This window comes from Vitis riparia, chromosome 15, assembly GCF_004353265.1.
Source record: "Vitis riparia cultivar Riparia Gloire de Montpellier isolate 1030 chromosome 15, EGFV_Vit.rip_1.0, whole genome shotgun sequence".
Lineage (NCBI taxonomy): Eukaryota > Viridiplantae > Streptophyta > Magnoliopsida > Vitales > Vitaceae > Vitis > Vitis riparia.
The window spans coordinates 2,833,223-2,860,235 of record NC_048445.1 but is presented as its reverse complement, the minus strand read 5'-3'; the positions used below and the strand labels follow the sequence as shown (position 1 = coordinate 2,860,235).

The 27,013-nt window shown below is 32.5% G+C and overlaps 3 protein-coding genes across 3 annotated transcripts; 2 read left to right on the top strand and 1 right to left on the bottom strand.

Annotated features, from left to right (window-relative positions):
* The first annotated feature begins 714 nt into the window (after positions 1–714).
* On the top strand, positions 715–6,109 carry LOC117932320 (histone H3-like centromeric protein HTR12). Its single transcript, XM_034853517.1, has 7 exons — positions 715–976; positions 1,050–1,090; positions 1,564–1,609; positions 1,748–1,875; positions 3,224–3,298; positions 5,090–5,165; positions 5,816–6,109. The coding sequence occupies exons 1-7, from the start codon at positions 922–924 to the stop codon at positions 5,869–5,871; spliced, it is 477 nt and encodes a 158-aa protein (XP_034709408.1). The 5' UTR covers positions 715–921; the 3' UTR covers positions 5,872–6,109.
* Positions 6,110–6,151: 42 nt separating this feature from the next.
* Positions 6,152–13,296, bottom strand: LOC117932319 (ribosome biogenesis regulatory protein homolog). Its single transcript, XM_034853516.1, has 8 exons — positions 13,062–13,296; positions 12,007–12,157; positions 8,618–8,669; positions 8,274–8,402; positions 7,997–8,114; positions 6,881–7,064; positions 6,667–6,780; positions 6,152–6,501 (listed from the first exon to the last, which is right to left on the bottom strand). Exons 1-8 carry the CDS (start codon positions 13,154–13,156, stop codon positions 6,349–6,351), a joined length of 996 nt encoding a protein of 331 aa, XP_034709407.1. The 5' UTR covers positions 13,157–13,296; the 3' UTR covers positions 6,152–6,348.
* An 8,148-nt stretch (positions 13,297–21,444) lies between these two features.
* LOC117932424 (transcription factor TRY-like) lies at positions 21,445–22,334 on the top strand. The gene is made up of 3 exons (XM_034853668.1): positions 21,445–21,665; positions 21,791–21,878; positions 21,974–22,334. The coding sequence occupies exons 1-3, from the start codon at positions 21,611–21,613 to the stop codon at positions 22,095–22,097; spliced, it is 267 nt and encodes an 88-aa protein (XP_034709559.1). The 5' UTR covers positions 21,445–21,610; the 3' UTR covers positions 22,098–22,334.
* Positions 22,335–27,013: the final 4,679 nt, after the last annotated feature.

The following is a 27,013-nucleotide window of genomic DNA, read 5'->3' as shown; positions in this document are numbered from 1 at the left end:
GTAGATACTTTACTCCATTGTTTCTTTCCATAATATATATGTATATATATATATATATAAATAGAATCGAGGGAAAAAAAATCTTACAGCTTTTTTATATTATATATGTACATAATTTAAGGTAGGTAAGAAAAGAAAAGGCAAAAATATAATCGGAAAAATGAGAATAAAATTTGAATTAATTTATTGAGGCGGATGGGTACTACCTGGAATAGCTATTTATGATACTATTCAATTTGTGCCACCAAAGGTACATACAATATGCCTGGGATTAGTCACTTCAACGGGTTTTACCCCGTGGAAACGCTCTTTAATGGAATTTTAGCTTTAGCTGGTCGTGACCAATAAACCATTGGTTTTGCTTGGTGGGGGTTGTTGTGTAACAAGTGCATAATGTCTACTGGAACGTCCATGGATTCTATCATCAACTTGATGAATGATACATAAAAATCCTCTGTTTTTATTCAAAATTTATTTTTTTTTAGATCCTTGAGGTTTAGTGTAAATAAAGTCAACCATCATTAATTTTAAATTTTATAAATTAGCATCCCTATAAATTTATTTTACTTATCAAATTTATTTTTTTGAGAGATTTTAAGTAAAAATATTTTAAATACTAGTATTTAAAAATTAAATTTATATATGAAATACATTTATAGGGATGTTAACTCATTAAATTTGAAATCTGGGGTGGTTTAGTATATTTATACTGAAGATTAGGGTGTCAATGAAAATAACCCAAAAATTTTTATCTTTCCATGAAACGACGTCGTTTTATCTAGGCCGAGTGGTCACAAAGCAGCGTTTCACTGCGGACGCCACATCAAAATGAAATCGAGCGGGAAAATTTTAGTAAGAATTTGTTTTCCAATGTCAAAAATCTGAAAATCATCAGAAAGGGGAATCTCAGATTCCGAAACCATGACGAGAACCAAACACCTCGCCCGTAAAAGCCGAAACCGCCGGCGGCAATTTGGTTAGTTCTTTCTCTAGAACGTTCTGGAACTTTTCACTGTGTAAACCCTAACTTTCTCTCTCTATGATTGCAGCTGCAACACCTGCTTCGCCAGCATCGGCTGGACCGAGTTCGGTACCTATCTCTCTTGTCTTCTTTTTCTTTCTTTTTGGTTTTCTTCTGTTTGGAAGCTGAGAAAATTTAGGAATAGGAGAGTAAATGTGATATGACGACGTGTGTGTGCTGTTCTATCTGTGTTCCATATCCCTCTGTTTGGAAGCTGAGGAAATTTAGGAAAAGGAAATCAACTAGTTGTTTGTTTTTTTTTCTTTGGTCCTTTTCAATTTGGTTGGTTGATGAAAAGGGAGTCATCTCATTTGAGCATAATAATTGTGATTCGCTTTACGATTTTAGAGCTTAAATAGTGGAGGATAAAAACGGACATTGTGGGTTTTTTTTTTCCTTTTTTCTTCGATGGCCCTACATTTGATCAGAAACTGTATAGGCCGGTGTTTTGCTCAATTTATTTTCTTTATTATCAGAGCATGGTTTTGGTGGTGAAAACATCACTAAAATGTGTATGATTTGGTAATTATAATGAATTGCAGGCAACACCCAGAAGGCCGACAAGGACTGCAACGGATGCTTCACCAAGTGAGTTCTTATCATTTTATTACTGTTTATATGAGTGTGTGTGTGTTTGTGTTTTTGTTTAAATTTTTGGGTTGTTGTTACTGATAATGATGATTATGATGGTGAGGTTTAGTTTGGAATGGTTTGATTCATATTTAGGTACAGCAGGGAGGGAGGGACAAAGGAAGCCTTTTCGCTATAGGCCAGGAACTGTGGCTCTTCGGGAGATTCGGCGATTTCAGAAGACCACACATCTACTAATCCCAGCTGCTCCTTTCATTAGAACTGTACTCCTCTTCCTCTTTCTTCTCTCCCTCTATATAGATTTGAAGTAGTTGACTGTGCCTTCCAGGTGTTTCTTTTTTCTTTTTTAAAGTATATATGAATCATGAAGTGAACATAGTGACCAAGTGGTAATGTTGTCCATACGTTAGGTGCACACACTAATATGGGTTATGGGTTTGGATGTTTGATAGGTATTAGCAAGCTTGGTATACATTGCTGACTTATTACTTAACTATTTAATCTTTTAGGCTAATTAATAATTTAACTCAATATCAGAGATTTGATTTTTGGAGGCCTTTAATTCAGACCTCTATTTCCCATTTGTTGAACTCTCTTGCGAAAAGATGTTGCACATAAGGCATGGTGTCAAGTGTGAATAAGCTTGATATACATCTTTTTAGGTTGTGTACAATTTTGTTCTATAAAAGAACCATATGAATTGATGAATTTGTTATGGCTTATGGTTATATGATTTGGGATTTATGAGCTGTTATTTGATAACTAATTAGTTAAAGAACAATTGATGGAACCTCTACATTTCCAATATTTTCTATGGACAAAAGAAGGAATGGCTAAAGGGGATTTATTTCCTTCTTTGGAGGTTTTTAAATGAATTTGTTTGCCTTGTCACAGATATATTCATTAATTTGTATGTGTTATTTCTTTTATTATTTGGAGTGTTGTACATACCTCACTTTTTTATTTGGAAAAACAACTGGAGTTTGTATACACTCAGGTTCATCTTGTTTATGTGGATAATCAAATCAAGAAAAGAAACGCATTCATGTTGATGGGTGAGGCTATAGATTTTTTAGATTGTTGGACATAACCTGAGTTGAATGGTGCTGATATCCCAGCCTATTTGCTGGAAAATGGCATACTAAAGAGAAACAAAAAGAATTCATTTTCCATGATTTTCGAGAATAGCATTATTTATTGAATATGCAAAAATCACTGTTGATAAGTGCATTGTTGTTGTCCAGAAACTAAGAGTTATGGTTGTGGGTTTTCCAAATATGATTTTTTTTAAGGTCTATTTTTTCTACATTGTGCCCCAATCCTTAAATAATTTCCAATTTATTACAATTAGTATTAAGAAAGAACCAGGATCCATGAATTGGGGGTTAGCAAAGCTTTACACTAGTTCAAAGTACTTACCTATGCACACTGCCTATAGTGCAGCAGTGGTAGAATTTATCAAATGCTCCAGGGACTTAAAACATGGATTGTATTTTTTGTTCCTTGTTGAAGTTGCTGTTTGTGCCATTCCTTATTTGTTTGCTTGTTCCCATCTGATCTGTAGAGAGGTTTAGATCACATGGTCCTAACAGTTCTGATCATTTGTCATAGGTTAGAGAGATTAGCTACTTTTTTGCTCCAGAAATTTCTCGTTGGACAGCCGAAGCTTTAGTAGCACTTCAGGAGGTATCATAACTTCCATTTTAATATGACTGAATAGAGTTGTTTGTTTGAATGCATGAATGCAATTAGGTCTGATCATGTTTGATTTTTGTAGATTTGGGCATGCATGCATCTGTATATTTTTGCAGGTTTTTGCTCTTCTTCAAATTATTTATTAAGCTTATCTCTGATGGTCTATAGCTATACAATTCTTATACTTGCTGAACCTATTTTCAATTCTTCAGAATTAAGTTTTCAAATGTACTTGTGATTCTACATGGTATGTTTGAGATTCTTCTAATTGCAGCATATGTTTTTGAATGGGTGTTGGGATTGCTCTAATCTGTTTAGTTCCGTTGTATATGACTGCATAAGTTTGGTTTGGGATCATATATTTCATTTGAGAAAGTGGCACTGTTGTTTGTCACCCCACAGGTGTTTAAAAGTTTTACTTACTTGGACTGGTGAATTTATTTTTTTAATAGGCAAATAGGATGTATTACTAAAAGTGCCAAACAAAAAAGAAGTGGAACCTATATACAAACACTGTAAACAAGCTGCACACATACAAAATCTAGACCTTTGACAAGCTAACCTATATCCAAACTGTCTACAAAATCCAGAAAGAGCAGATTGGCTTAAGCCCATTCCTTCATATGACCACAAGAACTAGGTGTTTGGAAGCAAATCTTTCACCACCAAGCAGCAGTGCCCCACACCTTCAAAAGTCCTAATGTTGCACTGCTTCCAGGTGGTCCAAAGTAGACATAATGGCATCAACCTCCAAAACTACCTTGTGGTTGGCTCCTGCAAAAGCATGATGCCAGCTGAGCAAAACCTTTCTAATCAAGCAGGGGAGAACCCATGAAACAGTAAAACACCAATGAAGAGAAGGCCAACAGCCAAGCTCAGGAATCCATCTGTAGTGGATGCAAATATGGTCCACATACCCAAGGTCTTTCATGCAAATGCAGCAACGATTGACCAAACTCTAGTTTCTCCTCATAAGTTGTTCAAAACTCCTGATTTTCTTCCATGCTGCTTCCCACACAAAAGAACTGGACTGGTAAGTCTTAATAGAAGATTTTTAAATGTTGACACAAGATTGAGGTAGCTCATCAAAACTAGTTGGTTCCAGGCACTTAAACGGTAGTTCTGCTACTAAGCATCCGAGATAATTATCTTGTAAATAGTTGATTGTTAACTGATAATCATTAGTACATTTACGAAATCCATTTTTGGGCTCAAATTTCAGACAAATTGTTGTGAGTATTGAATACTTGGATGATTTTATATTACATTACATTTTCTTCAAGCTTACTGGAATCATCTTAGATTGTTGGGTATAGGCCCACTGCCCACTGGATTAGGAATCGTTGAAAGCCATTAGCATGTCATTCAGATATTTTTATTCTTGACAACAGACTGCCTTTTGACAGAATTATGGAAATTTTATGGCCTTGCCTTTCACATTGTCAAGTTTTTATGTAGGGGAAATCCACTAGCTTGCTTTTCATGACTAAACAAATCTTGTGCTCATCCCAATATGCCATTTTATCTGCAGTGAATTTGAGAGTTAACCAGTAAAGAAAACTCAATCACATGTCAGATGCTTCTAAATGTAGTGAAATTGGAAGACATGATCTATGCATCTGACATGAAATGTTAGAATGAAATTTCTATAGCATTCACCATTTCTGAAAAAGGCAATTTGTGGAATCAATTCCTGCTTTTGTGTGGTTCATTTTGATTAGACATGGGAAGATTGATATAATCAATATTTCAGTAAAAGGTTTTTCATTTTTCTTTTTGTAGGCAGCAGAGGATTATCTGGTTCATTTGTTTGAAGATGCAATGCTTTGTGCAATTCATGCAAAACGCGTAACACTAAGTAAGTTAATGGAACTTGCATGTTTTCACTTTGCATAATCATCTTGGTCAGGAAAAAAATCTTCCCTCCTTTCATTTGTTGCATGAATGAAATAATATTGAAAACATAACAAAATACTCTTTTTTTTCTTTTCTTTTTGGAATGCTAATCTCACATGTTTGTTATTTGGGTCTAAATGCATATGAAATCTTCTATTTTTTTCTTACTAGCTTTGGCATTGAACTATTTGTGAGTCCTGGCTATTTGAGTTCTTGCCTTGTTGGAGTTCATTCTGCTCCTATCTGCAGAAGGGAACAACATATTTCATACACCATGGTTTTACTATAAAAGCATGGCCCCGAGATCCTCATTTACTACATGGCTATTTCATAAACTTCCCCACTCACATTATTACCGTAATGAGACTTATGTATGTAATTTCTATTCATTTGGACACAAAATTTCTTATCTCATTTCATCCAGGTCATGGCATACCTTTTTATTTTCGATCTGTATAGAACTTTTGCCAAATTGCCAATCAGATTTGTCTTCGTTTAGGATCATTAAAAGTAGAACTTTCATCTGTTTTATCATGTCTTCTTCTAGGATCAGATTCGTCCTCTTTTGGGATCATTAAAAGTAGAACTTTCATCTGTTTTGTTGTTTCTCAGTGAAAAAGGACTGGGAGTTGGCACGTCGGATTGGAGGGAAAGGACAGCCTTGGTGAAAGCATTACACCGCTCCACACCAATAGTTAATACCGTTGTCACTGATTGTACCATTCAGAAAATGGAATCTGTAATTGTTTCTTTTATGGCAATTGCCTTTCCTGTTGTAATATGGAATTAAGAATTAGGAAGCAGGTTGCATTCTCAACTCTCAAGCCATATACCATCACTAGAGCTCTCACTACCACAAAAATTTGCGGGTCATTTGTAAAGAAGTTCAAATCATCTGTTACTAAATTTATCTTTGAAGTGAAGGTGAATCTCTATGTGGGATGTTTGTAAAATTCTATGCCAATATAATGGCATTTAAAATATCATCATAAATAATATCAAGTGATTAACAAAACAAAGTGGACAGCCTAACTGAGTAATTACTTCAATGCAAGAGACAAAAATGAAAGACATTCCCACCTTTCAGATGAACAAAATTTTTAACGAACAAAATGTTGCACAATTAGTTGCATAAAACACTACTTTCATTTTGACTTCCCTTTCTTCGAAGATCCTCCTTTCTTTAATGACTTCTTCTGGAGCTGCTTCTTCGGTTTCAACTTGCTTGAAGTTGATGAATCCTTACCCCTCTGATTCTTTCTTTTCTTCTCTTTCTTCACATTGTACATGTTAATAGCCTAGTTTCCAAATAATTTAATTCAAGTGATTAGCAAAAATTATATTTTTTGAATTTAAAAATAAAAAAAGAATAAATATATTATTCATTGGCAAAAGCTAATGCAAACTTTAATCTTTGAGAAGGAAGAAAGGGAAAGAAAAGATATAGAATGGCTCATTCTTACCTTGTCAACATTGAGTATCTCATGGGAATTCTTGGAGATTAGCCTATTCAAAACTTTTTCAGTTTGCTGCTTCTCTTGTGATCCAATTCCTGTTCCTTCCACTACTGGCAGGAACTAAACAAAAACAAGGGGGAAAGGTGAAGTCAGTGATTCCTTGAGATTTAGGAAGAAAAAGAACTGAAGAATTCACAGTAACAGAGTTATGTGCACAGACCTTGCGATACTTTCCTTTATGTTTTTCAGGTTTTTCTCCAACCAACTTCTTGTCAAATTTCCCACCACTGGCTGTTGCGGCAGCAGCCATGCTTGCTATGTCCTGAAGTTCATTTTTGCTGGCTTTCTTTGGGGCAGCTTGGGTTCCAGTAATAGGTAAGGCTGTGGCAGCAAGTTGAATGTGGCTGGGAAAAGACTTCCAATCAGTTCGAGTTGCAACACAAGATGCCACATTTGCAATATGCTTATAGTGTGCTTTCTTATAACATGTGGATTTTACACACACACAGATATAGCATAAGCTCTAAACAACAAAAATAAGAGTTGATGCCTTGTAAAATCCTAAGAATGGGACCTCAAAAAGCGGGGAAAAGGACCTTCAAATAAGAGCACCAAAACAAGACTAAACAAACAATGAATTTATCCAGCCCTCTATTATCATTCTATATCATCCAGCTGATGGGTCCCCACCAGAAATTATAAGAACTCTGAGATCAGGAAAATAGAGAAGGGGTTGCAAGCCCATCACTAGTTAAAAATAAAAACTACCAAGAATTTTGGAATTATACAGGGAACAAAAATAGAGAAGGGGTTGCATGCCCATTGCTAGTAAAAAAAAGGCATACACAGCCATCTAGAGTAATCTAAATTAATATTCAGATGATTGGTGTTCTCTCAACATACTGACATATTATTTGATAGATGCAATGGAATTAGAACCATGTATGACAAGGTTATATCCTGCACACACAGCTTCAACCACATAATTCAGGGGCTGTTCAAACTTCAGGATTTTCGTCTCAACAGGGGATGCTAAATAGTCTAAATGCCTATATATTATGTTTGTGTTGCAGAAAACCAAGATCAGATGTAAAAGTTAAAAGAAAAGGCCAACCATCCATATCAAAGGGATCTTCAAGGATATCATACAGTTGTAAGCTCTGGATGTGATGACATGTATCACAATGGATTGACACTGTTTTAAATAGACAAAAGCTACAGAAAGATTCATGGAATGGATTCCTAGCAATGAATGACTAAATTTGATGCTTATGAGTGATAAAACTAAGAAAAATTTCCTGCTCTATCCACCATGTCAACAGTAAAAGAGAAAAACCTTGGCAAAGCACCAACTTTTACAGCTTGTTTCAGATTCTGTAATCGATTCTTCTCATGTTTTTCAACTCGTTTCTTCTTTTCTGCTTGTCTCTTAGCAAAAGGATCCTCTCCTGGCTCTGCAACAAAAATTTTAAATTTAATTATTTACCTTTATTATCTTTTGGGAAACATTTACATGTTTTTCCCTGAGAACAAGCAGACAGAATTCCAATAATTGGAATTTTTAACTAGGAACAGGAAAAAAGAGAGCACTAATGGTAAAATCAATTATGTACCATCAGTCATCTTGGCCTCGATAATGGGTATATCTTTGTCATCATTTACACGATCATATCCATGGCGACGCTTCCAAGTACCAGTTTGCTCATCATAAACAATCTTATCTTTTTTGCGGTTCTTTATACCTGCAATACATTTCAAAGCAATACAACCAAGCTCATTAACCTTATATCAATGAAAATTATGACAGAAAGCACATCTATATTGCTGATTAGGGCCTCGACACAATCCAGAAAGCCCAGATATAAAAAAATTTAAATACAGAGTTCAAGAAAAACACTTTTAATAATGAATATTTAACTGCCCATAGAGGAGACAAACATAACAAAGATGAACTGACCTTTAGCTTTGGCAAACAACTCCCATTTTGTAGGTGGTTTAGGCTTAGGCAGCTGACAAAGCATTGTTTCAAATAAGAAATCAAGAATATATAATAAAATAAAGAACTAAAAACAGCTTCATTAACTTTTTTATATATATATATAGGTAAAAAAAAAAAAAAAAAACCTGCTTTTCTCCTCTTTTTACCAACAAAGGACCCATGCCAACTTAGAAGGGTCTCTCAAACTAAAGAGTGCATCACCCATTGAATACCGAAAAGCGCAAAGATCAACTGCCACAAAAGAAGAGCTTTCGGACAATGAATGAGGATATGGTCACTTGTTCTTCTTCTTCCTTATACAAGTAGCATCTATTAGAAATCCTCCAACCCCTCTTTTTAAGCTGATCTAGAGACAAAATTTTGACCCAAGTTGCTTCATAAGCAAAAAATCTAACTCTCGGATGCACCTAAGAATTCCAAACTATGTCATAAGGGAACGACTCCATTCTCTTATTTGTCAAAGAGAAGTAGAAGGACATAACAAAAAAAGTACCATCCTTTGTAGGTAACCAAACCATAATGTCATTAGTCTCCAAAGAGATGGGGTGTGCAGGCAACCTCCCAAAGAAGGCTTGCACCTCTAGTTCCTAGTCATGCAATTGCCTAGTAAACCTGGGACTCCAACTACCATTCTCCCAAAGGTCACTCACCCAAGCATCTTTTAAGGTAGCTATGGAATATAGCTTCGAAAATGAACCCCCACATCACTTGTCCTTCTAGAACTTCACCCTATTCCTAGACCCAACCTTAAGCTTAGTTCTAATCTTAAAAATTTCTCAGCTACCTCTGATTGACTTCCACACCCCCACACTGTGCACTTCTCTCACTTCTTTAGTGCTCCACGCCCCCCTCAACTTGTCCGTACTTGCCCACAATTACTCGTATCCAGAGAGGGTTCCTTTCAATTGCAAATCTTCAAGACCATTTGCCCAAAAAAGCCTCATTCAGGATGGATAAATCTCTGATACCCAAGCCCCTTTTTTGTTTCTTCAAGCGAACAATAGATCAATTCACCAAGTGCAGCCTTTGTTCCAAAGCCCCTCCTCCCCACAAAAAGTCCCTTTGAATCTTTTCAAATCTAGTAGCTACCATCTGTAGGATGACACAAAGAGACATAAAGTCAATCGACAAACTGGACAAAGTGCTCTTTACCATAGTCAACCTTCCACTTTTTGAAAAATATCGTCTCTTCCATAACGCTAATCTTTTTTGAATTCTTTCCCTAGAGGACTTTAAAGGGGCTCCCAACAAAAGCCCTAAATAGGTGGTTGGGAGGGCACCCACCTTACAACCTAAAGCCCCAACAAGATCCTCAAAGTTCGAAACTTCCCTAATAGGGATGAGCTCACTTTTCTCCAAGTTAATCTTTAATTCTAACATAGCCTCAAACCACATAAGAATCCAACTCAAGTACTCAAGGTTTTTCTTCCTAACATCACAAAAAATGAGGGTATTGTTTGCAAACAACAAGTGGGAAACCTCCACCCCCTCTCCATCTCTTTCCCTTACTAGAAAGCCATCGATAAACCCTCCCTTATTTGCCTTCATAAGAATGAGGGAAAGAGCCTCCATTGCCAAGATGAATATGTAAAGGGACAAAAGATCTTCTTGTCTTAAACCCGTAGAACTTTGAAAGAAGCCTGAAGGGGACCCATTGACCAAGATAGAGAAATAAATTGTAGAGATGCACCATATAATCCAACTAATTTACTTGGAGCCAAAACCTATTTTTTCCAACACTGCAAGAATAAAACTTTAGTTTACATGGTCATAGGCCTTTTCAATATCCAACTTACAAATGACCCCTCTCAAGTTGGGTCTAACTCTCGAAGCAATGGCTTCATTTGCGATCAAAACAACATCCCCAAAATTTGTCTCCTTGCCACAAAGGCATGCAGAAAATCCAACACTAAGTTACCCACCACCTTCTTGAGGCGGTTGGCAAGAACCTTAGCTAGGAGCTTATATAAGCCTCCTCCAAAGCTAATTGGCCTGAAGTCCTTAAGGTCTTCTATCCCCCCTTTCTTTGGAACCAAGACAATAAAAGTGGGGCATTTAAACTCCTCCAGAAAATCCGAAACTCATGGAATTCTACAAAAAATCCAATCACTTCCCTTTTCACCACATTCCAACAAAACTACCAAAAGGTCATGGAAAAGTCATCCGATTCGGGAGCTTTATCCCCTTTCAAGGGTATGGACAGACGATGGCTCCATACCCTTGATATAGTAGAGGGGGATCTTCAAGGCTTGAGAGTCTAGGCTAGGCAATGAGGCAAAGGCCAGCCCGCTAATGGTTGGTTTCCAATCCCTCAACTCATAAAGGATTATCCAAAAAGCATTTGTCACACCTTCTTTAATCTCTGCCTCCTCAATTAACACCATTCACCCTTAACTTGGCCAAAAAATTTCTTCTTCTTCAAGCATTGGCCACTTTGTGAAAAAAAAAAAAAATCGGCGTTCTTATCCCCCTCTTTTAGCCAAAGTTCTCTTTTTTTATTTTTTTGATAATTGCCAAAATTCTCTTGACTTTTGTCTCCAACAGATTTCCTTGAAAGCTGCCCAATTTTTAAAGTCCTCCACCACCCTCCTTCTAACCTCCCTTTCCTCCACACAGAGAGGCTTTTCCCTTTTCTTTGCATCCCAACAACCTAGTTGAAATAAAGCAGCAAGTTTCTTGGTAGAGACATTACCAAAAACCTCTCTATTCCAAACTCTAAGGTCCTGCTTTAGAGCTCTAAGTTTAACTGCCAAAATGTGGCTAAAGGACCTCTTTGTTCCAAACTCTAAGGTCTTGTTTACCCTTTATTTTTTTGCTTACCTTTTATAAGTAAAAGGTAAGCAAGCATACATTGGTTACCAAGAATTCGCTAAAAGTGCTGAGGGGGTGTAGCCACTCATAAAAAGGATATGGACAAGAACATCCAACAAGATTATAAAGTAAGATGTATGATAGCAAGATTGCCTAACACAACACTCTTATACTCAGGCAAGACAACAACCAATTAGCGACCAACCCTCAAGTAAAATCCTGGATTTGCAGCCAGTGCAAGAAAAGTATTCACATAGTTTGTACGCTAGGGCAATAAATAGTTTTGGGCAGATTAGGAAGCAGAAAAAGCAGCCCCCACACAATTAAATTTCAATATAAAAATCAAATAAAAACAATAAAGTTCCAATGAGCCAGTTATAAGCTATCCTTCTTTACAATTCTGCAGAGTAACACATCTTCCAGGAATCAAGGACAAATGCAAGTGGTATTAGCAACATAGTTCTGATTCTCTGAAGCAATATAAACAAAAGAAACAACATATGTGGAATAACCTATTAAAACAAGCAAAGGCTTACATGCTTTTCTCTAGGCAATCTTGTCATTGGTGGAGGCAACTTGACTAAGGGTCCGTCTATGTCTTCAGTTGAAGGTAAGTTGAAAAGGGCATCTGCAATTAACTGGACTAGCACAGTGCCCTTTTGTAAACACTCCTTCACGAGCTCTTCCCTAGCAATATTGAAAAACTATATACAGTAAGCTTCACTAAAACCAACCACATTCACAAGGAGTCTTGAATAGCCAAAAACCCAACAAAGAACAAATAGGTTTAGGGACATAGAAGCAGTAAACTCATCTCAATATATGTAACAACAACAATCACAAAGATCCTTTGAACAAAAGAGCACCCATAAAACTTGATCCAAAATGGAAAGCTATACACTTGGATCATAATCAAGCTATTAGGGTGTTATGCACACTTTTTTTTTTTTTTGGATGGCCGATTATACAAAATGGTTTAAATCAGCCACGTAGTTACAATGAGTTATTCAGATAGAAGCACCAAATAGACTTGGTGGAGAAACTTAGAAATGGTTTGCCAAATATAACTGTTCAGTCATTGCCTAAAGGGTTACAATTAGTCTTCTTGACTTATCTTTTAGAGCATCTTCTAATGCACTCCAAGACCCCCAGAGAAAAGCTCTATTATAAGAAGCCCTAATCCAACTAGCCAGCATACACTCCAAATAGCATTCACCTAATAGCCTTATTTCCCTTCCTAACAACATTAACCACACAAAACAGCAGCTTTGCCCCCATAGAAGGTCCTAAGCAGCAGTAGGCAGCCAGAATTGGATTGGAACTGGAACTCCAATCCTGTGTAATCCATAATTATTGCTTATTTGTAAACTTGAGGCCCACTATCATTCAAATTCAGTTCCAACAACTGCGGTTTTGAGATTAGGGTTTCTATTCCATGAAACCCCACAAATCCTACAGCGAACCTAAATCACTCTAGGAACCAAGCAATTGCAAGAAAATGAAAGAAAAAGATGGAAAAATAAAAATAAAAACAAAACCAAAACCGCCAATCCAGAGGCCAGAAGTAGGTGTAAACTGGGAAAACCCTAACCTGGAAGTGGGGGGAGAAGGGAAGTGGTGAAGTGGGTCGAAGGCCATAAGGTGACCTAAGTCGATCTGATGCTCTTGTGTATCCATCCCAGTCATTCCAGCACCTCCTCTCTGCCTTTGGATTATGCTTTGTTCAACCCCCAAGAAGAAGAAGAAGAAGAAGAAGAAAGGAAGGAGCAACAACGCTGGGGTTTTAGGGGTTTAATGGTTGGGTTATTTGGTTGAAAGGCCCACAACGACACCCATATGTTCTCAAAACATCAAATATAACCAACCATCTTCGACTGAATACCCCCAAATAAAGAGAGAGAAAAGTGAAATGTTGCTAACATGTTTTTTTTTTTTTTTATCAATATTAAGAGGTTGCATATGGTGTTGCTTGTGGTTGTTTACAATCTTGTTAATTAAATTCTTGTTGCAAACAAATATTGGTACTAATTTATTTCTTAATTCTAATTTGATATTGAATTATGTGAATTATTATTTTTAATATAGTTTTTTTATTTTATTTTTTCTTTCTAACAACTTGGTTTATGAATTGAAAATTTTACTCCGTGACCTGCAATGTAAAAGCGTTAGATTTTACTTTATGATAGGATGATGTGTTTTCGTATATTTGTCTTAATCATAAGTTGGATATATAGTTTAATACATAAAAATTGTAATATATACATTTATATGATATTGTTATTTTGTTGTTGCTTTGTCATTGTGTTTAGATTGTGTTAATGGTTTTAAAATTTGTTTAGGTTAAATCAATGATTTTAGAATTAATTCTTTTTGGGTTTTAACTAGAAAAATATGACATGATTCACCCTTTACTTTATTTATTAGTACATTAAATATGAATTTATGTACTTTAATTGCTTCATCTTATGCTTATATTTATCAAACACTTATGGAGTACTTGCAAATACTATACATTTGAATGACAATGATCTTGCTTATATTATATAGAATATTTCTTAAGTTGATTTGTTATTATAATATTAAATTTTCTTATTGGAAGTTGATAGGAATATTTTTATAAGTATTTTGGATTATGATAATAAAAAGTTATAAGATGGAGATAAGCTTGTAGGTAGTGAATGGAAATATGAGGAAGAATGGGAAATGCCTAATGGAGGCTTTGAGGGATAAATAGAATGTTTCGACAACCCAATAATTTAGTTTTATCATCTATAGTATTTTTTTTATAGTATAATTGAATGCTTTTTTTTCATCTGTAAATGTAGGTATGGTTAGTTGAATTATGTTAAAACCTCATGTATTATTGTGTTGATTATTTTATCTTTGTGTTTTTTTATCTAACATTGTTTAGATTAAAGCTTCTATTGGTATAATAAACCGACACCAAAGCTTAGGTTGAAGATTTATGGAAGAGCAAAATATTATAGAACTTACAAAAGGAAGACAAAAGGAATTCTTGTTAAGAGTGAGGTCAATTGCTCTCTTGTAAGGATGTGATACAAAAAGAGTGTATCATGGAGAGATGAAAAATTAACTTAATGAAATTCGCTTCAAGGTGGAAATTATTTAAAAGTGTCTCAAAATTCTAATTAATATAAATTCATTTTTGTAAAGAGTATTGTATAAAATATTATGATTTGTTATTTTAATATTATATTTCTTTATTGAAAAATGAAAGTTGTTAGAAATATCTCTATAAATATTTTAAATCATAAAAGAAACAAGTTATAATATGGAGATGAACTTGTATATATTATATAAAGTAGATAAAGATATATAATTGACTATTAAATTTAGACATGAGTGATCATATGGATTTCTTTAGGCAAAAAATGGTGGGGAATTATTTTATTTTAGAAGCTTACCCATTTGACTATTCTTGTGTAAATATTGAATAAACAATGATATAATTTTATAGTTATGTAATAGATTTAATTTTATGAAAGCGCTAATAATTAAATACTTGGATGAACTTATTACCAAAATGACAAACTTGACAAGTTTATATTTTTCCATTAACAAAAGTTAAATTATCATCCATGTCTAAAATGATTTTCACATAGTTCAATCTCAATTAATTTCTTAGTAAATTAATATTAGTTAAATCTTTTGTAAGTTGAATTCAATTGAAGTTAGATTCAGTTGTATATTATATTATTCATAGATACATAACTAAAATTCAAGTGAATAGTTTAATTTACGAAACTTAACTCATTTAAAACCCAATCCAATCTCATTTTTCTAAATTAGAATTAAACCTTAATAGATGATAATGATCATGTATGATTCAAAATCCACCTATAATATTTTTTTAAAGCTTTATATATATATATATAGAAATCTAAATAGTAAATGAAATAAAATTTTAAGATAATAACAAAAAATAAAAATAAATTTATATATCTATTTTTTAAAAATGAAATATATTTTATATAGTTATAATTTGATATTTTAAATTTTTTTAAAGATTAAATAAATATTATTATTATATTAAATAGTATAAATAGTACAAAAATATTAAATCATTTTTGGGTTAGAGTCGATTATCCTAATATTGGCTCAAGTCTAGTTCAAATTAAGTTCAAGATTTTAAATAATTTAATTCAATTCCAATCCAAATATTAAAAATAATTATCATATATATATATATATATTGAAGATAAATTATTTTAATAAATAATTTGCATACTACTGTAGATTTGAACCAATATAAAGTGATGTGACATATGGCTTCATATGCCCCTACACTATGATGAATCAGAGAGAAATGAGGGTGGGCATCCAATCAATATGTCGATTTGATTCTGATGGGTTGTAGGTATATGGATATAGAGTAATAATGAAGTTGCATCACTGAAAAGTTGTCTTTTTTTGTGCTAATAATAATTGCAAGATATATAAATATATTTTGGTAATAGGATGTGTCAATTAATTTTTCTAAACGGATTTATTGATAATTGACACATAATATAAACTCAAATCCATTAAAAATAATTTAAAATATTTTGTATAATTCAAATTCAACTTATTCTATATACAAATTATTTATTATTTTTTAATTTCAAAAATAAAAATCATAAAATGTATTAGATGGGAAATTGGAAAGAAAGATTATATGGGTAGATTGCAATTAAAATTCTATCTCTCTTAGACCCTTTCTGAATTCAAGAAGAGTCCAACTCTTTGGTGAAGAGCCCATTGATGACTCCACAATAAGCAAAGAGGCATTTTTCCTTGGAATCAGACAGCAAAATCCAAACACAAGTACACCCCACATCCCCTTTTGGATGCCAAGAAAATGAAGGAAATCAGAGCCAAGAATCCAAACACCCCTTTTTTTGAACTTATTTTTCATCAACCCTCCACCAACTTTCAAGCCACCAAAAAAGAATTAAAAAAAAAACCAAGCCATTTTGTTCTTTTGCATTTCTTAATTTGTAGTGGCCTTGAGAAATGAGCTCCACAGCTACCTTCAAATAAGGAGACAAAAATTTTGGGTAAAAACTCAACTACACACCCTCAAAAGATGATCTTTTTTTCAACTTTCAAGTAAAGTCTCAAAAAAGCAGCTTTTCAACTTTCCAAAAAGCTGCAAATATTTTTTGAACTTGAAGTTCTTTTTCCCTTCTTTCTTTACCAAGAGAGAAAAAAAAAAAAAAAAAATTAAAAAACTATTAGTCAGAAAAATGGGGAAAAAATCTATAGAATAGTGGGTGAATTTCTTGGAAAGGGTGAAGCCAATGGAATATATGTCTTGAGAGGTCGAGGATAAGAAGGAAAAAGGTATGATTTTTTTTTTTTTGCCTATTTCTTACCAAACATTCTTCAACCTCTTGTCCAAAAAGCAACCATGAGAGAACTATATCCCATCTTAAGTGGGGTTGTCTATAATTTACCCAAAGATGACTACAAAAGTATTCAAATTTTTCTTTATTGTATGTTCCTTTCTCTCCCCACTAGGTTGGGTGATAATGAGTTATCATATAATTTATTTTTGAAAAATATTAATTTTATTGATATTTTTATAGTTTTCCTTCTCATGTAGTTAGTGAGTGTTATTTTTATTTTTTTTAAATATTTCATAAATTTTAACTACTTTTTTCATCACATTCAATGATTGCCCCACCAACCATGTGAATAAGTGATGAAAAAATAATACAAATAACACTAATTAAAGTATTATTTAATATTGTTTAGGATTAATAATTTTGTTAAGACCAAGTTGCCTTTTGACCTAATTGCCTAATCACAAAGTTGATCTTTGACTACGAGAATCTTTTAAGCTAAATAAAAAAACCAATCAGCCCACATTCAAAAATGGGAACACCATCCCATGTAGAAGAGTATTTTATTTTTGTGATGATGGAAAAAGGTTAAAAAAAGATTAATTTCAACTAACTAAAAAAAATACAATATGTTTTTAAGGCAAATGATAGAAAATGGTCAAACAGTGGTACCTATTAAACAAAACATTCGAATTATTGAATATACATGACGAGATTGATGTCGTTTTGTTAAATAATGGTACAAACTAATGAGATTAAAATCCAATGATATAAAAAATAAGATTAAAATATAAATAATAAAACCTAAAAATATGTATCTGGCATCATCATAATACTTTTTTAATAGATATTGAAAAAATACACTTATATATTACACTCATGATAAGTGTTTTGTTATAAACAAAAATTATTAAAAATGGGATATTATAAATTTGATTCTATAAAGAAAAAGGTGCATGATACATGTTATTGCATACTATTCTATTTTCTAAAAATATATTTAATTAAAAAAAAATAAAATAAAGAATGCATGTGAAAGAAAATTTTCAAAATGCATAAAAAAAAAAGAAAACAAAAAGTCAAAAAAGTAATATCTTTCTCCACACCCTTACCTAACTCAACCACCAAATTATTGGAATTTCATCTCAATCATTGAGTTAGTAAAAGAAAAAGGTGTAAAGTATTTACATATCTTATATATATATATTTGGGTTTGCCCAAAAAGGTATAGAGTGATACTTATAACATTTATGAAAATTTTAAACCTTAATTTGATCAAAATTTGTGCTTATGACATTCTTGAAGAAAATGACCATCAAAAAGAGATTAATGCTTTAAAAAAGTAAAATAAATAAATAAATAAAAACATGTTCTAAGAGAAAAATAATAGTGTTCTTATTCTCTTTGAAATGATGATAAATTTGGATAAGGGAGGATACTTTAATCATTATTTTTGTTTGCAACTTGGAAATTTTCTCAAGTACATGGAACCTTCATGTTTTGTTTTTTTCTTTCAAAATGTTTTTACTAGTAGACAAGATTTCAAATAGGTCCAAATGGTAATTTTAAATAATAATAATAATAATAATAATAATAATAATTATTATTATTATTATTATTATTGCTGACATATTTTTTTTATTAATAGTGCAAGAAATCAATAATAAAATAATTTATTTTTGCATGAATAAATATACTAATTAAAAAGTATATTTAAAAATAGTTGGAGCCTACCACCTCTAGAAGTAATTAAGTTAATTCCATCTTTACCAATAAATTATTTTGAAAAATTTTTCTTTTCGATGAGTTAGATAAAAATATATTCTTAAAATATGCCTAAGTAAAATAAAAAAAATAAAAAATAAAAATAAACTCTCATTCAATAAAAGTAAAAAGTTGATATATGATACATAAAGTTTCCTTTTCCACAGTGCATTAAACACTTGTTAGGATTTTGTGAGGATAGAAAAAAATAATTTTTAATAAATTTGTAGGTTGGTATGTTATATTAAATAAAAATATCTCAATTTTCTTAAAATTTTTAATTCAACGTATTCAATTTTGTTTTGTTTTGTTTTTTTTTGTTTTTTTTGCATTAAATCTAAATAAATTAATTGTATCAATATATAAAGCCCATATTTATTTGTATTATTAATAAATACATAGAATCCATGGCTAGGTGGACCCTTTAGAACCAGTGAATACTCCAAAATTAATGAACCTATACATTCAATATTTCAATGATTATTGAATCCGGGACTAAAGATTCAATTCTCACAATGATTTCGGATATTGATATTTCAAAAGCCATCATAGCATACCAAGCCTAAATATATAGATTTGATAATTGATTAGAACTTTAAAAAAAATTGATGAAATATTTTTTCCAATATATGGTGAATATTATTTATGAAGTACATTTTACCTTTTAATATTATAGTAAATATTTCTATTCAATCGATAGGGGATATCAACATACTACAATTTTTTTGTTATCTCGATTTGCTTTCTTCTATTTGGATAGGTTTGGGTAAGCCATTTTCGATGTAGGGGTAGGTTTAGGAAGAAATGGAAGCAGGTCGGATTTTATATTGTCCCATCCTACTTAAATTTTTAACAATTATTTTTGTCCTTACTCTTTATAAATAATAAATTCCAATTTTTTTAAACATGTATATTATAAAAATCATTTTCCTCAATATCTTTTCGATTTTCTTTTTAGCCTCATATCCTAGCAACCCTAACTTCATCTCAGCCGCGTGAGAGTCGCGAGTCTTTCTGTCATCTCCTTCAACATACTCTTATCATCAATTCTATAATCATCTTAAATCTTGTAAGTTGTGTTTATTAAATTTGTTCTTATTTTGAATCTTCATCTTATATTGTTTATGAATCGATCTTTGTTTTCTTTGCCTTTTTCATTTATTTAATTTATAATGAATGTTCTGATATTTGATTTTGATTCAAATTGTATTAGCGAATATATGATTGAACATAGAGAAAGATCTAATTATGCTAACTCGATCAATACCATCAGATCGAGGATAGGAAAAGTTCTAATTATACTAGTTCGATCAATACTTGATTGTGTTTTTGAATTAGGGATAAGAAAATCCCTTCACTTCAGAGGCGAATTTGGGATTAGAGTTTTTTGTCATAAACTAACCCTTTTGACATCACTACCGGTATAGTTTAAATACCTGTAATTTAATGAATTAAATCAAACGATATTTGCTAATTCATTCAATAATTAGACTTGTTCATTGGTTCATAGAGTATAGTAAAACCAACAAACTAAAGACTAAAAAATTACATTAATCAAGATATTTAATATTACACAAAGATCATCATAGCATATCAAACCTAAATATATTATAAATGACAATGACTTCTAAAAAGTAGAATAAAGTTTGATAAATATTATTTACTATAGCATTTATCTTTAGTATAAATAACACTTTTCTATATCCTTTTGATCAATTTCATTGAATGCATATAAGATCCGAACCATGCTTCTTTCTTATTATCAATTTCTTCAAAGTAGTTGATATTCTCTTCTACCCTTCTTGACCATGGACCTAAAACAAACCTTTTCAGTGCCTCAAACTTTTCCCAAACAATAAAGGTTGTTGCTAAGGGGAAAAGAGAATTATTGCCCACTAAAAGTTAAAAGAAGACTGAAAAATCTGATTCAGGGATGTTGATTACTAGGGTTTTTCCTTTTTGAAAACTTCAGCTGTTTTTGATATTTGCAGTCTTCTATATTTAAACATCATCTACTCAACTAAAGTGGCTAACTAATTTTGATCTAATCTACATTAAAAAAAGCTTCTTAATTTCAACTAACAGTGTCCAATCAAGTACTAATCCTAGGTATAGTATTATAGTAGTGATTAAAATCCATCTTTTGGGTACTTCATGTTCTGAGATTCCATCCTAGGCTAGTGGGCATGACTACTCGCCAACTCACATATTCCTAGAGGACATGGTACAACATTTTAATAAAAAGGCCACCTTATCAAAAATAACTTTTAGGATAAGTCTATTTGTTTTTTACCTTTTTTTTTTTTTTAATACAAATATTAAAAAAATATGTAAAAATTATTCATCTATCATCATTTTCTTCTTTTGCTTAAACCCCGTTCAAAAGCTCCCACCCTTTTTCTAGTCTCCATCTCCCCACCCCCCACCTTTCTCTATCCCATTTTAGTTTCTTCTTGATGTCTTATCCTACTAGGGTGGGAAAAAGTAAGAAAATGAATAGAAAAGAAGAGAATGAAGGAGAGAAAAAGTAGGAAAAGGGGTTAGAGGTTTCAGATGCATACTGATGAAGGTAAAATATAAGGGCCAACGACAAAAAGTTTAGCATGTTTAATAATCTAGAAAAATTAAATTAAATTAGGGGTTTGGGGAGAGGGAAAAAAAATAAAATAAAAGGAGAAAAATACAAATAAGAGCAGTAGGTTTTATTTGGATTTAACCATAGGCGTTAGGGGCATTATGGGTAAGTGCCCTAGGATCAACTCTTTGACCTCAACGATACCTACAAGTCAACCAATTTTATTTTGCTTGTTTGGTAGGACCTGCCGTTCCAGCTCTTTTGTTTCCCGGGACATGACATTTTACTCCAGAGTTGAATTCCCATGACTCCATATTTTCCGATTCCATTTTGGGAAACTATTAAATGTCAATCAACCCCTTCGCATCCGTGAATTTTCCTGGGATTTTCCGACCCTTTCTTCTCTGATCTCATGCCTTTCACTTACTCTTAGCAAAAAGGAGGAAAAATATAACTATGGACAGACGCCGCCGGAAGCAAGCCAAGACCCACAGTTCATGCTGCTCAGAGGGTGAGTTTTCTCTTTCCCTTTCCTTTTTCTTTCTGGGTTCTGGGGTTTTGTTTTCTCTCCCATCATTTCCCTGTTCTTAGCTCACCACCTCTTCTGGGTCATCCTTCTTTTCGTTGGTTTCTCAGAGGTCAGCAGCATTGAATGGGAATTCATAAACATGACAGAACAAGAGGAAGATCTCATCTATAGAATGTACAAGCTGGTGGGAGACAGGTAAAATTGATAGCGATGATGCTCCGATCCTCATTCTTTCATTAATTTTTTGGGTAACCCACGTCGGAATTGAGCTCCTGAAATGATTTCTCCAGGTGGGCTTTGATCGCCGGCAGGATTCCGGGCCGGAAAGCTGAAGAAATCGAGAGGTTTTGGATAATGAGACATGGAGAAGGATTTGCAAGTAGAAGAAAAGAGCTCAAGAGATACAAATTCTAATGTTCTCTCTGTGTCTCTGTGTCTGTGTCTCTCTCTTTGCCATTTTCTATTGTATGTCTCTCTCTTTTTTTGTATTCTTTTTTTTTTTTTTTAGCCCTTTTAAGATTTACCTAGTTTTGAATTGAAATGAGGTTGGTTGAGACTTCTCTGTTGATTGTCTGACTTTGGTTTTCATTTATGAGGCTTAACCTTTGAGCTTGCATAAAATGAAGGTGGGTGAGACACCATCTCTCTCTCTCTCTCTCTCTCTCTGTGTATATATATATATATATATATACATATATATATATATATATATATATATATATATATATGTGTGTGTGTATGGTTCTTCTCTCGTCTCTCTCAAGAAAAAAATTCAAAAACCAAATGCATGCCTCTGGTTTTTCTTTTGTTTCCCTTGAAATCTCAACAACTTTTCTTGGGTAGTTGAAACTTGGAAATGCTGATCTGCATCCTTGCTTGGAAGTTGAGCTTTTGGGTAAAGTTTCTGGTTGATCACGGGCCAACAGAATGGGAAACGGAGCTTTTTATACTAATAGAGTAATCGTCTTAGAATGGCTTAGAGAGGAGAGATTAATTATATGTCTACCAAGAGAAGATTATTTAGTGGAAGTAATAATTTTTTTTAATCTTAAAATAGCTTTTTTCTTACATATTCAATGTCGATTAGTGTAATTTTATGTAGGGTTTTAAGGGTATTTTGTTCACATGTATAATTAGCAAAGTAACTCTGAAGTGTTTATTGAACAAAGTAATTTAATAGAAGTTGTTTTCGATTAATTGAATAATTTCATACTTGTTTGAATTCATAATAAGCGGATATTTTAACTTTCTTTCATGAAGATTGAGAGAAAAGATCGAAAAAAAGAAAGAGAAAATTCATCGTAAGAATTTATCATGGTTAAATGGATTAAACAATTTCATATAGTATAATTTGACAATAAAATAAGGATAATTCCCATCAATTCGTTGTTAGGAAAAAATGAATTCCAATCATATTCTATATTGATGAATTAATAAAAATAATTTTGATCTTAAAATATGTTAATCAAAATAATTATTTTCAATGGTTTAATTTTATTGACTTATAAATGTCTTAAACTAAAAACCACTAAAATTATTTTATATTTACATCTCCAAAACCTTATCCTTAGAAACATTTTTGTAGCATACGATCAAATTTCTTTCTCCACTTTGTTTAAAAAACATTACGAAGGACTAAAAACAAATCTTAGTCTTATATAAGAAAAATGTTGTATTTTATTAGTATATACTGAATTATTTATTTTGATTGTTGAATTTATGTAGTGAAATCTTTGTCATTGGATGAAAATACAAACGATGAAATTAATGTATAAAAATATAAATAAATAAAATCCAGGTACAAATTAGAGAGATTTAATGGTGTACACATTGTACCATGGATTTGAATACAAAATCATGAAAGTTGAAAGTGTACATGTGATAACACCTTATTATTTTCATAATGTAGGAGGACCTTTTATACAAGAGAACCTTTTAAAAGCTAAAAGGCAACTTTAGCAAATGAAATATAACTTTTAAAATACATGTTTGCATAACATTATGAAACATGAGTTTCACTCTTTCTGACACGACACTCCTATTTTTCATCGTACATGCATAGAAATTTTGAAAATATTTAATTTATCCTTATGTTTTAATTAAAAATAATTTTTAAGCATAAGATTAATCATCCCAAAAAAAAAAAAAATTCAAACATACCAAGTCCTTGCCATACTAAACATAAAATCTAAACCATTAAATCTAGATTATTGAATAAAAGTATAGAAAATTACGATCAAGGTACAAATAAGACAAAATAATGAGACCATTATCAAAATAGAAAATGATAAGATGTTGAATATATATTTTTTTTATTCGATGGTATGCTTTGATTGGCTACATCTTTTGGACACCATAGTTTTGCCAAAGGGCTTGCCGTGTCAACTTCAAAATATTGATGATTCTTGATACAAAGGAGTGACGGTGACATATCAAACATGCCATCACATATAAGCATAAGGATGTGTTGTTCGGAAGGGACCAAGCATTGAATGTATTTTGTATTATGGTCAGTAGGTACTATGAAAATTCGTATGCTGCCTGCTATATTATTGTACTTCTAACCAACACGAAGAGGGATTGGAGGCAAAACAATAGTGCCTAGATATTGAACCTCAATGTGACTTGGGTCTCCCATGTGTTAGACAAACCCTTCCAAAACCCTTGTTTGTGTGGTTGCCATCTTGAATACCGATTGAGAAGAGTAGGTTCAACCAAGTCATTTGGTCCTAATCCGCCAGTCACAAATCAGAATGGACCCCCATTGGGCCTGTCCCTCACGCTTTAGATTTTTCGGATACCTCTCTTACAATTATGGGAATTCTCAAAATACACGTCTTATTATCGTATGAATGACAAAAAGAAATGTGAGAGTTTTGTACTCTTAGTTGGACTTGTTGGCGACCTTAATCGATGACCAAGGATTAATCTTGAATATTGAAAAACAATTTTCCGTACCATAAAAAAAAAAAAAATGGTTGAAGTATGAAAAGAGTGACTTAGATATGAAGAATATACCTCAAATACAAAACTTTACTATAACATATCTTTAGTATCATAGAATTTTTCAACCGAGAAAATGAGCGTATATACACTTTCAAACTAATGTTTTGATACCATGTAAATTTATTGTCTAACTTAAAAGTTATGGGTTAAATGATGAATCAATGATAGATATCGAATTAATTTAAGTTTAAAGCCATAAAACTACTTATATATGAATGATTTTAGTTAAATTGTGTTAGAAATTTGAGGCTAATCCAAACTATGGTAATCACCCTATAGGGGGGGTAAATAGGGTGATGGTCTCTTTTTGCAAATTTAAACTAAGTGAATGTAAGAGACAATTATATGCAAATATATAATAAACAAAATAAACACAATTGCATATAATTTAAAAGAGTAAGGGAAGAGAGAGTGCAAACACAAGATTTATAGTGGTTCGGCGCAACCCGGCCTACATCCACTCTCCTCTAGCTTCAATCCCAAGCTTGAGGTTCCACTAATTCAAGGCTTCCAAACCAAGCCTTCAAGCAATACAATTGGATTATGGTTCCAATCCACCCTCTTAGACTTTTGGCTCCAAGCACCCTTTACACTTCTCAAGAGATACCACACTCTTGGAAAACTTCCTCTCAAGGATATACAAATAAAGATCTCACAAAATCTTAGTACAAAAGCTTTAAGCTCAAATGATACAAGAAACTAGGATTGAATGGTGCACTAATGATATGCAAGTTTTGGAACAATTGTGCACTCAAAAACACTCTTCTAAGGCTCAAATATATTCAAGAATGATTTAGGAAGGTTAAGCTCTTGAAACAATGAAGATTTGAGCCTTTTTATAGAAGAAAAAAGCCAAACTAGCCGTTTGGGGTTCGACCGGTCGAGCTGGGGGTCGACCGGTTGACTAGCCGTTAGCATTTAATGCTTGGCAGGTGACCGTTGGGCCTTGACCGGACGAGGTTCAACCTTGACCGGTTGAACAACCGTTCTGGAAGAAAGAGAAATTTTTTTGCATTTTTCAAACGGTCGACCGGTTACTGTTCATACCCCTCAACCGGTTGAGCTGAGGGTCAACCGATTACTGTTCATAACCTCAACCGGTTGAGCTATGGGTCAACCGGTTACTGTTCATCCGGTTCAACCGGTTGAGCCATTTTTGGCTCAACACCCAACTTTTTCAATTTAAAACCTTTAAAACAAGTTTGGAAAATATTTGATATAAGGTTTTAATTGAAAACATGAAATCATCCAATTTTAAAAGGATTTAAAATGAATTAATTCTTGGATGATTTTGGTGCATAAGTAAAGAATGTAATGCATAAAAAAACCTAGTGCACCAACAACCTTACAAGAAGATCTTATGAAGCTTGGGTCTTGAAAAGCACTTCTCTTTGAGGTGGTCTTCTTCTTCATGATTTCTCCTTGGCTTGATTTGTCTTTGGATTGCCACTTTGGAAGTTGTCTTGCCTAATCACACTTGAAATATGATCATTAATTCTAAACCTTGTTTTGTTATCATCAAAATCAAGATTAACCAAACCTTGGTTTCACAAATTGTTTTTATGTTTTAAACATGTCAATGTAGAACCATGTTAATATCATAATTATTAGCTCGTAAAAATAAAGTAACCACTTTCTAACTTAAGGTAATCACCAAAGAAATAAATATCTTTCAGACACTAAAGTATGTTGTCATTTCAATCATTAAAAGTAAAAGCAAAAAAATTATTGTAAATATAATCATATCTCGATACAAGTCATAATCTCAATATTAAAACCTTAAATCAAGCAACGTGGGTGTCCATGAACCATAATTGTTTTCAAAACAATGAAATCTAACTCAATTATTATGCTACTATTTTGGTGAATATATATCATTATAGAGGAGGGCTTTTTTAACTTCTATAAAAAAAAAAATGTTAAAAAATGATTGTTACAAAACTAGTGATAAATTTACTACAACTTTTCTGACATAAGGTGTTTCATGAAGAGATACATTTACAATTTTTGTTAATAGACACTTTTCATAATTCTATAAAATTAAATTTATATTAAATGTATTTTCAAAATACATTTTTCCATAACTTTTTTTTTTATCAGTTATACACATTAAAAAAATTGAATTTATATTAAGGATATCTCTTGAAGAGACATATTTCCACAATTCCATAAAATTGAATTTATAGTAAAGGTGTTTCTTATGAAATATCTTCCATAATTTTCATATTTACCACATAATAAAAAAAATGGAATTTACACTAAAAATATCTTTTAAAGAAACATCTTCCACAATCTTACAAAATTAAATTTATACTAAACATGTT

What these genes read in the sequence shown, in the direction of transcription:
- LOC117932320 (XM_034853517.1), top strand. Translation starts at nt 922, where the DNA reads ATGACGAGAACCAAACACCTCGCCCGTAAAAGCCGAAACCGCCGGCGG. An exon ending in CTGCTCCTTTCATTAGAACT is followed by an intron (nt 1,876 to 3,223) that starts GTACTCCTCTTC and finishes CATTTGTCATAG; the next exon opens with GTTAGAGAGATTAGCTACTT. An exon ending in TGCAAAACGCGTAACACTAA is followed by an intron (nt 5,166 to 5,815) that starts GTAAGTTAATGG and finishes GTTGTTTCTCAG; the next exon opens with TGAAAAAGGACTGGGAGTTG.
- LOC117932319 (XM_034853516.1), bottom strand. Translation starts at nt 13,156, where the DNA reads ATGACTGGGATGGATACACAAGAGCATCAGATCGACTTAGGTCACCTT. An exon ending in GTTGTTTGCCAAAGCTAAAG is followed by an intron (nt 8,403 to 8,617) that starts GTCAGTTCATCT and finishes AATGTATTGCAG; the next exon opens with GTATAAAGAACCGCAAAAAA. An exon ending in AAAGTTGGTGCTTTGCCAAG is followed by an intron (nt 7,065 to 7,996) that starts GTTTTTCTCTTT and finishes GTCTTTTCCCAG; the next exon opens with CCACATTCAACTTGCTGCCA.
- LOC117932424 (XM_034853668.1), top strand. Translation starts at nt 21,611, where the DNA reads ATGGACAGACGCCGCCGGAAGCAAGCCAAGACCCACAGTTCATGCTGC. An exon ending in CAGTTCATGCTGCTCAGAGG is followed by an intron (nt 21,666 to 21,790) that starts GTGAGTTTTCTC and finishes TTGGTTTCTCAG; the next exon opens with AGGTCAGCAGCATTGAATGG. An exon ending in TACAAGCTGGTGGGAGACAG is followed by an intron (nt 21,879 to 21,973) that starts GTAAAATTGATA and finishes TGATTTCTCCAG; the next exon opens with GTGGGCTTTGATCGCCGGCA.